The 13,296-nt window shown below is 35.9% G+C and overlaps 1 protein-coding gene across 1 annotated transcript in view; it reads left to right on the forward strand.

The window, feature by feature from the left end:
• Window positions 1–556: 556 nt before the first annotated feature.
• The window catches only part of STPG2 (sperm tail PG-rich repeat containing 2), a gene marked incomplete at both ends in the record, with an annotated part of 32,613 nt that continues 19,873 nt past the window's right edge, over window positions 557–13,296 (forward strand). The window contains 2 exons of the mRNA XM_082758616.1: window positions 557–624; window positions 2,428–2,539. Of these exons, the coding sequence (XP_082614742.1) occupies window positions 557–624; window positions 2,428–2,539 (180 nt within the window). The remainder of the gene's footprint in view (window positions 625–2,427; window positions 2,540–13,296) is intronic.

Here is a 13,296-nt window from a genome sequence, read left to right on the forward strand (position 1 = left end):
AACGTCTTTCAAACATTCTGTCAGGTTTTTAGGATTCTGCACTTGTTCAGGGGTGAAGTCTAAACCATTGCAGGAGACAGTGACCGGTACCTCCCACTCATCTTGCTACCCACCACCACGCTGCCTTGGGGCCCATTCCTGGGTGGTATCTGTGGTGGTTTTACTCAGGTGGGCAGCTGAGCTCCACCACAACCGCTCTCACTTCCCTCCTCAAAGGTAAAGGGGGAGAAAACACGATCAAAAGGGTTGAAAGGTTGAGATAAGGGCAAGGAGATCGCTCATCAATTATCGTGACGGGCAAAACAGACTCAGACTAAGGAGATCAGTAAAAGTTTTTGCCTATTACTAACAAACTAGAGAAGTAAGAAACAAGGAAAAAAACCAAGAACATCTTCTCCCTATCCACCCTATCCCATCTCCTCCCCTTATTGGTGCAGGTGAAGCAGATCTTTCCCCCCTTTCTTAAATATGTTCTCCCAGAGAGCATTGCTTATTGGCTTGACTCTGGCCAGCAGCAGGTCCCTTTGGAGCTGGTTGAAAGTGGACCTTGTCTAACATGGGGCAGCCTCTGGATTCTTCTTATGGAGGCCACAACCGCAGCCCCCAATACCAAAACCTTGCCACGTAAATCCACTGCCCTTAGGAAAACCAAGAAACCCCTTCTGGAGACTATCAATAGGAGTATGTTGGTTATACAAGGACATTCAAAATACTCAGAAGCTATTGTAATCAGTCCTTAGTGGAAGGAGGAAGAGGTACCATTCCTGATACCCTCCACCAATTGACTTCCAGAGGAGAAAAAGAGGGAACGTAGTTGTTAATATTCTTCATGAGGTGGTTCCCGAAGTTCGGAGATGGTAGCAGTGCAGGGCCCAAATATCAGATTAGGCTAAAGGCCAGTGCTTTACAGCACAGCAATCTGGAAAAACAAACAAACAAACAAACAAAAATCCACAAACAAACAAAAAAACCTGCAGCCATTAACAAGCTCTCAGATGTGATATACAGCAAAAGAGAGAACATGGCATGGATCACATGTAACAGGATCACAAAGAACAATATTCAGAGCAAACCATTCAACATTGTGACCAGAAACTGTTAAATAAATATGATGATTGTAAGTTCCCTCTAAAGCACTCTGGTCTAATCTGTTGTTATCTCAACCCTTCAAGCCCCACATTGGGCACCAAAAAGGGCTGTGTTGGTTTCACCCTGATGGATGGCTGAACTACATCACAAACCACTCTCTCACTCCCTATCCTCAAAGGGAGAGAGGAAGAAGAACGTGTGGTGGGGAAGAAAAATGTTCATGAGTTAAGATAAAGATAATTAATTAAAGGGCAAAGAAAGAAGAAAAAACAAGCAAAGACCTCTCATAAGTAAATATAGAGAGGAAATAATTACTCACTTTTTCCCATCATCGAACAATGTTTGGCCACATCCTGGGAAGCAGGGCCTAAATATGCACAGCAGTTGTCTGAGAGGCCAGACGTCTTCATAATGAGAGTCTTCCTCTCTCCTTCTCCTTTCCCACATTTATTGTTGAGTGTAACACTGCAAGGTATGGAATATCCCTTTGGTCAGTTTAGATTAGCTGCCCTGGCAGTGTCCCCTCCCTGTCTTTTGCCTGTCCCCATCCTCCTGGTTTTGAGGAAATTTGAAGAGTCTTGGTGTTGGGCCAGCACTGCTTTGCAATAAACACTGGTGTGATATCAATGTTGTTCTAGCTATAACTGCAGAGCACAACATTATATGGCCTACAGAGGGGAAAGTTAACTCCATCCCAGCCAGACCCAGTAGACATAGTTGAAATCTTTTCCAGTGTCTTGGCCAGACTTACCATTTTTTATGACCATTTGAAGTGTTCATAAAAACTATTTGTATATTTAAAGTGATCTCCTTAAAGTATTTTTTCTTTTTTTTTTTTTTTTTTCCTAAAACTAAATCATAAAACAGCTCTTTAGAGTGTTGCTGCTACCAAGAGAGCTTTCAATGTTTTTTCAGTGTATGTGATATAGATAGGTCTATTCTAGTTGATTTCATTGGTAATTCTCATAATTAGAGTTAGAGCCTCATAACTCACTTGAGGCTTTGTTTTACACATGGTACAGTAACATATCTCAAAAATGGTGTGTCATATTTCCTGTGTGGTTTTTATTTTTTTCTCCATTGAGTGGTTGTTAGGGTCCTCCTGTGATAACAACTACATGATTTTGCCATTATTGAAACATGATTTGTGTTGCTTCTTTGGGTTTACAGCTTAATTGTACAATATTGTGGGACCCCTCCCATTAGTAAGTAATCTAGGCTTTCATTAGTTATTGCAAACAGCAGCTGTTTGTAACAGGAGAATAGGCTTTCACTAAGTGTGTTTAGATAAGCATTTAAAAATGAAGGCTCATAAATCTTTCCTTTAACTTTCTAAAGGGAGACTGTGCTGCATTATGAAAACGTCAACATCAAAAAGAAGGCAAGAAAAAAATATGACCTCCTCATCCCATGGTATCATGAAGTAATAGAATTACAGGAAGAAAAGAAGGTAATGCCACTTCAGCTTTTTCATACTACTTAAAGACTAATCTATATTGCATTTCAGGTGTAAAGATTTTCTGTGCAGGATGAAAAAACATTACATTTATATTGAAAATCAAACAAAACAAAACAAAACTAAAAACTCCAAACATTTAAGAATCAGAAATCATGTGGTTTTTTTTTTTTTTTTTTTTTTTTTTTTTTGCTACCATATTTCACTGTAAAACCCCTAAAAATGATCTCATAGCATAAGATTTTTATATTTTGTTTGTAAAGATTGTGAAGTGTATTTTCACACACTTGGAATCATATGTCAGAGTTAAAACTGAATGATTCATAGTCACAATTTTTCTCAGAATTCATCAATATCCAGTAAGTATACATAAAAATACACAGAATAATTTACCTGTGCTGGTCAGTTTTAAGATGTTTCAAACTGAATAACTGGAATATTTCAGATGTTTTATATTGCATGGCAGAATTTTGGAACCTTTAGGTATTCATGCAGAGAGAAAGCTTAAGCAATAAAATTTAAAGTAATTGCTTCTATACTTTTTCCTTAGTTAAATATATATATATATTTATTTTTGTTTGCTTATGTACTTATATTTTTAGAGATTGATATTAAAAGAAAAAAAATGCTTAATGAGATCCAGATGCACTTTTCTCTTTTGACTGACTTTTCCATGTCTCCTGCAAAATGTATTTGTGGGTAAAGACTGTGTATGAAGAAACACTCTTGTCATTTTGTGTTCTTATTTTTTCTACTTTATGTGAGTGTTTCTGTAAAGTATGGTAAGAAGGATAGATTGGTAAGTAAGAAGGATGGTAAAAGGGGATAGATACTAACAAGTTGAGATATGAATTAATATGAGAACATCAAGCATCATTTTGTCAAAGTTGTGAGTACTAGAGGTAACTTGCTGGAATTTTATTAAACAAGGAACAGCCATTACCAGGACAAAAGACATAAATGTCTAGAATCTTGAAAGAAAGAGGGAAATAAATCGTTTTGTCAAGGTAAAAAGCTTTATTAAAGTTCAAAGAACTCAAGCCTTATGTATAACTATTACGTATAGTGTATGATCATATGTGTGCCATGCTAAGGGGTCATAACGTAGGATTGGCTCTTTAATTCCTTTAGCCCTAATGAACTACTTCAGCCTTCCCTGGGTAGGTAAAGCTGCCTTTGACAGAAGACGAAGGCAGAAACAATGACGTAAAAGCATATGCAGGAGGGTGTAAAAAGAGTTAAGAGGACCTAGTAGTAAGCAATGAAGAAAACTAGATAGATTCAGGAAGGAGGGGAAAACTGGTCTTTTTAGGCAGGAAGGGAAGGGAAAGATAAGTTGGTTTCTGCATGTAGGTAGAGGCATATATATGTTTTTTTTTTTTTTTTTTTTTCTCCAAGCTGGTTTAATAAACATTTGAATGAATATTGCTTCGTATTTTCAAATAAAAGCTAAATGAGAATTAAAGCTGAGAATACATTCCAGTAATTTAAGTTGATGAACAACGTGTTGTAATTACTGTAAAAAAAATCTCAATATTTCCAAGTGTGAAAAGCACAACTGGCCAGGTAAAAACAAAACAAAACAAAACAAAACAAAACAAAAACATCTTCTGTCTATAGCTACAATACTACAGTTAAAGGGTGTAGGTGGGCAATAGTCATGTGAACAGTCAGCTGAACTCTGCTCTGAGCTTTGGGATTGAATGCAGTAACTGGAAACCTTACTCTTACAACCAGACTTAACCCTGAGCGTTGGGACTGGATTTGCAGCTGCCCAGGAAAGATTAGATGCTAATTTATGCTTTTTCTATCGCAAAGGCATTCATGACATTTTCCTGTGGATCCACAGGTTTCTGATAAGACTTAAGCTTACAGTGCATCCTATAAATCAGAAGAGAAAAAGATATTCAAAGTAATCTTTTTCACAAAGCTGGTAAGAATTTCGTATCTGCAAGCTCTCAGTCAAATTTGGTTACAATTGACTAATAGGTTCAAAATTATAGCAGTAGGATGAATTACGTGCCTACAAATGTTACCATGTCCATTCTTTGTTCTAAAGACTGGGCTGCAAATGGCATTGTTTTTAATCATCAGTTCATTCTAATTTAGGATCAAAAACATTAAAATGTTCATCTGTGACTGCATGTTTATCACAGGGGCTCTTTTGGGAGAGAGAAACATTTTCTAAATGACCTTACTGAGAGTTTTCATGTCTGAAGATATTTGGACTTCCTTAAAGTTGTAATTTAATCAGAATTTCCAGAGGTTAGGATGTTTATTTTGTTATAATGTCTGTATGATGTATTTTACTGGATTTTTTTTTTTTTTTATATTGTCATCTCTTTTAATTTTTTTTGTTAGCGTATATATATACTATATATATTTGTATAAATAGTTTCATGAATGAGAAACAAATGGAGTCAGTGAGGTTTGCAGGACTGGTCCCTGACTTTAGAGGGTGATTACTAACAACTGTAAGTTTATATGATAATCTTGTCTCATCATGAACTGTTCCTCTGCCCCAGCTTTTTAATGGGAAAAAAAAAAAAAAAGTTTTTTTAAGGAGCTAGGTCTTTTAGCCAAAGCAGATGCAAAGTCCTACTGAACTAATGGGGAGAAAAGAAGTTATCAAGAGGTAAAATCTTGCTGAAAGTGCAGCCAATATCTCTGAAAAAGTGGAGGGACTTATAAATTTAATTTTGTTTGTATTTAAAGTGAAACATTAATAAAAATAACCAACCAAAGAAAAACTATAGGAAACTTGACACAGTCATCTTTCCACTCACTTTATTGCTTTATTTTATCTCTCCCTGCTTGGAGTCGTGTCCTGGGAAAAACAAAAACAAAAAAAAAAAACAACTGTTTTTTTAATCATAGCATTATAAAGGTTGTTAAAAAACTTCCAAGATATCTGGTCCAACCATCACCCTACTACCAACGTCACCCACTAATCCATGTCCCTAAGCACCATGTTCAACCTTTCCTTAAACACCCGCAGGGACGGTGACTCTACCACCTCCCTGGACAACTGGTCCCAACGCCTGATTGCTCCTTCTGAGCAGAAATGTCTCCTCATTTCCAACCCAAACCTCCCCCGGCACAACTTGAGGCCATTTCCTTTAGTCCTATCACTGGTTACCTGTGAGAAGAGGCTGACCACCATGCCGTTTGGCTTCTCGTAATACCCAAAGATAGGTTTCATTGCAGTGTAATACAAAATCAAAATAAGTACTAATACATAAGTGGAGCATAAATAAAATTTCAGTAGATAACTAAGTTGGGCTTTATATGAGTTGTGATTGATTTCTTTGCATTACAAGAAAGTAATTTATATGCAATAAAGAAGATATGTACATTTTTATTGTAAAAATTTATTGTAGGAACTTAAATCAATATGTAAATAGTTTGCTGATCCTAATATATTTATAGTCATTTTTTTGTATTATTAAATATGTACTTAAAAATGAAGTACTATGACCTTATAATTCATAAATTAAGTAGTTCATAAATTCAAAAACATCTGTAGGCTGTTTTTAAACTGGGAATTAGGAAGGAAGCAACAGACTGATATCACATCAGAAAAGAGCAGTAGTTCATCTAAAAATGCAAAGCATTGATCTGGATACTTAAAATTTACTGCATTAGTATTTTGTGGTGAGAAGTCCATAAAACTATTTTTTTTCCAACTATAGTAGTATAACTAAGATACTTTATCCTAAGGAAGTTAAACTTTTAAAGATGCGTCTTATAATAACTGAGCAAGTGCAAAATGACATTTTCTTGAATCGTTTTGGAAAAATAACTAGAGACGCAAATTTCATGTGGTAGAACTGCTAGTAGAGAATCATAGAACAGAACCACACAATATCCTGGGTTGGAAAGGATGGAGTCCAACTCCTAGGTCTGCACAGGACCACCTAAAAATCAGACCACAAAAATGAACACAACTTGGATAAATGCTGTCAACTTTCTGTGCACTGATACACATGACATTTAGGTAGCTTTGGTCTGAATACCCAGAAGAATGCCAAAGAGCAACCATCTCTATACTGAATTTGTGTCAAGAATTTTGCAATGTTGTGAGAAAGATAAATGCCAGATGCTGTGTTAGTATGTGCACATAGAAGTATCACCTGGAAGGCACGTGAAACTCAAGGTATGTACTTACTGGCAGTGCTACACAAAGCAGGCTTCATCTGGAGTGCTGTGTCGCAGTTAGCGCATTTCAAGTCAAAAATGTGTAGAGAAATCAGAGATAGTTTAGAGGAAAATAACAAGACTAATGTGAGATTGTTTCTAGATGGAAGGAGTGATTGAGCTGTATCAGTTTAAGAACAAAGGGAGACTACTGTAATCGACTTCAACTATGTAAAAGGTTGCTGAAGAGAGACAAGAAATGTATCATTTCTAAATCCATTTATAATCAAGATGAGGAGAAAGAGAAAAGTTCTGGCCTAATGCAGATTTGTGTAAATGCGCTTCTTTATGGAGGGTTGTTATCAAAGGTTCGATTCCTTGAAATGGGAAGAAACTGCTGTTTTTTAAGATTTTTTATTTTATTTTTTTTCCTGACTCAGATTTCTGGAAGATGTCTGTAGAACAAATTTTATTTAGTTATTTTTAGAACAAAGCATTACACGTGAGGAGGGATATACTTTGCCAATAATGAAAATAAATGGAAATTCTGAGTGTATTTGTTAAGCTCCAATGCCTTACTAGGAAATGATTAAAAACGTGAAGTAGTCAGTTCAGTTCCCATTTCTTTATTGTGTTTAAGCATCTATATGTATTGAACTGGCAACATATACATAGTCCTATGAGTTTCAGGACATTGTGAAGTTAAAAAGACATTCACTTGCCATACTAAGTAAGACAATACTATTGTCCCTGTGTTAGGGATGCACCCTTTGCCAGTCTGGTAAACGACTGATTTGTTGTCTCAAAAAAAGATGGTCGAAAAACGTAGTACTACGTTACTATTTGTGCCCCAAGTGAGTAGTTTGATATATTCCTATGGCTCTGAAGAAGGACATCTCTGGGAAAAGAAATGTGCAACAACTTTTTCTACATGACTTGAGGGTAGCACATATTGGATGTTGTACATAGTACCTTTTAACCAGTCTTCCTCTTAAAAAAATATCTGCAACTTTTACCTCACATTTATGTTTAAATCAGTTTACAAGTTAATCCAAAGCTGTAAATACTACCAGCAAATTTTCTGAGGATGTCCTGACCTTAAGTGCTTGTTTAATGTCTATGCTATGCTATTTAAGCATGCAACTGCTTCTTCCTGCCTCCCCTCCCCTTTTCAGGAAGCTGTCTTATCTGTGAGCAGAATGAAGCATGAGCAAAGCATGCGTATATAGGGAAATGACAATTCTGCCCAAATGACATTTCTCTGCATGCACTCTAAGTTTTAAAGTTACACGATCCTTTCTTAGTTGTGATGACACCCCTGAAGGAAAGTTGGTATTATGGATAAAAATAGAATACACTGATAATCACGTTTTACTGGAATCGTAAGTATTTCTCATTAATAAATTACAACTCTTCAACAGGCAAGTGAGCTAACTGAAAAACAACGCAGTCCCTTTCAGAATGTTCTGTATATACACTATTACTGATGACATTAACACTTGAGTTTCTCTTTATAGGCTAGGAGGGTTTTTATATCCCGATAGCTTTTATTTGCTAGTGACATTGCGAATAATCCATGTATTATGGATTAATCTATGTATTAATTATGTAACCATGATGACAGAATTACTATTTTCTGCACTTCACTTATGTTTAGTACACATTGCACCCATTTTTTTTTAACCTTGCTGTTAGCTTGTTCTCACAGGATAAATCAGTGAAAGCCCTCTGTTATATATCAATAGACCATATATATTAACTTTCATCTTGGATGTAATGTTAATAGCTGCTGGCAAAAAGAATCATATAGATAGGAGTTACTGGATCTTGAAGAGAGAACTTCTGTTGCCTCAGGCAAAATACTGAAGCTTCTTAATCATTTCAATTCTGGGAACAATAGTAAATCACCTGTGAATTTAAATGTGTTTGAAAAGGTAGCTTACACTAGAGACTTTCTTGGCATACATTAGGCAAAGCTGCAGTTTTTACTCTCACCGAGTAGGCATAAATTTCCTTATATTTACAGGAAATCTCCAACTATACAAATGGAAAGTTTTTGAGTGCTGCTGACTCACTTGTTTTGTATGGATTTTTACAATATGAATGGAAAAAGTGGGCTTAATGCGTACACAAGATTAAAAGCAGCTATTATACTTTTGAACATTGTGTTCAAAAATAGTGTTACAACTGAAAACTTGAAAAGGCTGTTGTTTGTCTGATAATACTGAGAATTACAAGTAGTTCAGTGTTATCTTTTGCTTGTTGAGACTTTTTGCTATGTTGTGATTTGGATAAAAAACCTGACTTCTATCAAGACAAAAATCACCGTGTATTAACCTTAAAAAAAGGATGTAATAATACTGTTTACTTCTCAAATACATTTTGTCTTGAAATACACACCCCATGGTCCCCCACCTCCCTGTATGAATATTTTGAGGCTTGCAGACTGAATGTGCTGGGATCCTGGTGTTTGCTTTACAGTTAGGAATGTAGAGAATGAGATTATGGGGCTGAATCAGGGTTATTCAAGAGATGAACACGGCAAGGGATACAAATTTGTCTTCTAGTAAGGGTGTCTTCACACATTTTTATGAAACCTGATACTAAAGCAATGTGCTATTCACTACGCTATTACTACAGGATTGTTTTTTAATATACCATCACCTGGTATGGCTGGTAAAGAATAATTCCCTGTGGGTGATTTGTAGCACTTAGTATTTTGGGGTTGCTTATCTCTATCAGTAGTGTTATCAAAAATTAAATTGGTTGGTTCTCTTTGTCATATTCAGAAAATAAAAGTAAAAAAGTAAAAAAATCCACCTCTCAAAAGTCGTTACATAAAAAATACTTCTTTCTACTATTAACTTTATATTTTACTTTTTAACATACATGCATAGCGCTGTGAGTTTACATTATTTTAGCTGTTTATTAAAAAAATCCTGGTGAATCCTGGCAGCTGGTAACATTCTGTGCAAGTTTCACCTCACTGTAACTCAGTCATAACACTTTTCACTAGAGGGCATATATCTATATCTATATCTAATTCTTTTTGTCTAGGGAGACTTCCTTCTCTAGTGTTCACATTGCAATATCTCTTGACACTTGCTTACTATCTGAATTGATGAATGGTTGGATTTATGTCCATACTTTGTTCATAAATAGCTGTTTTTTTGTGGTGCCATTGCTTTCATATGGAATTGTCAGAAATAGTTGAATCCTCTCTAACTCCTGTGGTGATCATTATAACAAAAATCTATTACCCTGTATCCTTGTGTGAATGGAGTTCACTGCAAAAGTTCCTTCCTATGCTATCAGATGATACTTTTTATGAAATGTGATTACTTGTAGAGTTTTGCAACTGGTAATTATTTCCTTTAAGATTTTTAGTTTTCCTGTTAGTGTCAGAGGTTGTGTCTAAAAATCGCTGTGAATATTGGGTACTTCTATTTCTTTGGGCAATAAAGATAATAAATTTCTCACAAGGTCTTTTTTCATATTTTTCAGGCTGTTCAAAGGAAAAATAAGAAAAGCTTTTTTTTTTTTTTCTTTTTTTTTTTTTTTTCTTTTTCTTTTTTTAAATTGGGGAAGACAACATGACAACATTAAGGCATGTGTATGTGTGTGCGCATATATGTATGTATGTATTAGGCAGTGTGTGTGACGGAGATACACGAGTAAGACTAATGGTTACCTGAAATACTTGTCTTTGCTTTTGAAGCTTAACCCTTTTGCTCATCAATCAGTCAACAGTGGCAGGTAGTGACCATTAGGTGGATTCATTAACACCCTGCAGCCTTCTTGTACAGGGTGACCCACATCTGTCTTCATTAGAAGTTTGCTATTTGCCAGCAGTGAACAGATGGGTCATTATAGCCTACATTGCCCTCCGGGCGTACCTGGAGGACGGGCAAAGTCGTTGTTCTGTGCAGGACACGGATGCATAGTTCCTTCACAGAAATGGACCAAAATATTTATAGCAAGTCTAATAACATTAGGCTCTTTCCTTGGATTAGTTAATTTATACTTAGCAGTTATATTTTATTTATTCTGTCTGATACCAGCTTGGTTAAAACAGAGACTTGAATTATTTATGACCATTTCTTAAAAAATATCAAAGTATAACGTATTGCAGTGCTGAACTGTTAATCAGTGTTTGCATCCAAACTCTAGGTGCCCATCCTCATTTTTTTTTTTTTACTTAGAATTTTATGAAGTAAGGCTGAAGATAAAATGCATTCATAATTCTGTTGCCAGGAGAAGAATGTGAAAGATTTCTTCCCTTATTGCCATCAGCACTGCTATTTAAACAGGAGTCAAATCTTCTACCACCATGGTTGAAAACAGTTTTCGATATAACACCATGGATCAGGGATCACAACAGATTGCTTTCCTTCAAAACTTTGATATAGTTAAGCATGTATTTTCTGTGTTATTAGTGTTATAACTGATATTTCAATATTTCACTTCAGTTATTTTTATTTTTATTTTTTGGAAAAATTTCATTTAGTGACTGATTTCAATGTACAGCACACTTAAATGTGAAACAAACTAATTTCTGATAGAAAGCCTGATTCTAAAAGCACCCGCTTCTCCCCTGCCACATTCTCCAGAATGGAAGGACTACATTCACCAGTGAAGAAAGACTCCCCTTTCCACTTTAAGGTGTTGGTGATTTCCTTAAAAAACCCCAAGGCGTTATTCCCGCTTGCTTTTGCCATCCTTTTTTTTTTTTTTTTTTTTTTTTTTTTTTACTGACAGTGAGGGTCATATAAGTACCAGCTTTTATTATTTAAAGCAAAACTAAGAGACCAACATTTCCCATTGCCTGGATGTTATTCTCCCTGGCTTTTCTTGCTGCCTAAGTCTGTAATTCTCTTCATTATAAAGGTTTTTACATTTGTATATCTTTCTGAATATGAAATACAAATTATATTGTTGAATTTAAACACTCACACAAAAAGAGATATTTTTATAAGAAAAGCTTTCCAGTTGTGCTGGGCCATTTTAGAATGAGGGCTGAATAGTTTAGTTTAGCAGCACTGATGAGGATTTAACTCAGTGCCATGTAGAGCCTTGATTAGCTTACATCCTAGGCATGACTTTTCTTTTTAAAATTACACTCAAAATAATTTTGCAAACATTATTTTCAGAGGTGTTTGAAATATTCGTGGATAACATGGAATAGTAAAGCAATACCTTGGAAAAAAATACCAGTATAAATGGATTTTCACTTACAAGAAGTAATAATATTAATATCACAGAATCACAGAATTTTCTAGGTTGGAAGAGACCTCAAGGTCATCGAGTCCAACCTCCAACCTAACGCTAACAGCCCTCCACTAAACCATATCCCTAAGCTCTACATCTAAACGTCTTTTGAAGACTTCCAGGGATGGTGACTCCACCACTTCCCTGGGCAGCCTGTTCCAGTGCCTCACAACCCTTTCAGTGAAGAAGTTCTTCCTAACATCTAACCTAAAACTCCCCTGGCGCAACTTTAGCCCATTCCCCCTCGTCCTGTCACCAGGCACGTGGGAGAACAGGCCAACCCCCACCTCGCTACAGCCTCCCTTGAGGTACCTAAAAAGAGCGATAAGGTCGCCCCTGAGCCTCCTCTTCTCCAGGCTGAACAAGCCCAGCTCCCTCAGCCGCTCCTCGTAGGACTTGTTCTCCAGGCCCCTCACCAGCTTCGTCGCCCTTCTCTGCACCCGCTCAAGCACCTCCATGTCCTTCTTGTAGCGAGGGGCCCAAAACTGAACACAGTACTCGAGGTGCGGCCTCACCAGAGCTGAGTACAGGGGGACGATCACCTCCCTAGCCCTGCTGGTCACGCTGTTCCTAATACAAGCCAGGATCACAGATAATTAGGACAATCATTTCTGTAAACTTATTTTGTACCCCCAAAAGAGTTGACGGAAAACCAAAAAGTTCATTATGAATATCTTCTGATGAGATATTACTGTATCAATTTCAGGAACAGTATTTTTTTGGATGGAATTTGTATTACTGGAAAAAGCTTTATTTAAATGTAATTATTATATATATTTATATATATATATATTATATATATTTTTTTCTTTTCCTAATAAGTAAACTGTTATCCACTTAGTTCTTTGACAAATTTAAATCTTAAGTACATCATTTCTCTTTTCATAATCTGGAACAGATACTGATTTTTCAATTTTTTTTTTTTAATTATTTTTTTTTTAGTGCTGAGAGAATGTTTTACATTTTTCTGGATAAACTATTTCTTATACTAAACTTTTGTGAACGTTCATTTCTATAAGAGAATGTTCATTCCGTGTGATTGTGTAGATACACATTTTGTTTGATGTGGTGGGACATTTGAAGTAGAATGTAAAGGCAAATGTATTTTGGAGCTCAAAGTTCTGTAATATCACTGTTTGCTTGTGCCTGTTTCAGTAATGATCAGAAACCATTCTCACTAGGAAGGTGTGACCTTGTCTGCTGGAAAGGTTGTATTTCAAGTAAGAATAGTCTATTCGGTTTATATTAAAAATAGTGGCCATCTGCTTTGGTAACAGCTGGAACAATTTTGTTATCAGAAAAGTTCTTATGTATTTAGTGAAGAATGCTATTAGTGAAGTTGTCAG

This window comes from Aythya marila (assembly GCF_965140915.1).
Source record: "Aythya marila genome assembly, chromosome: 4".
In the NCBI taxonomy this organism is placed as follows: domain Eukaryota; kingdom Metazoa; phylum Chordata; class Aves; order Anseriformes; family Anatidae; genus Aythya; species Aythya marila.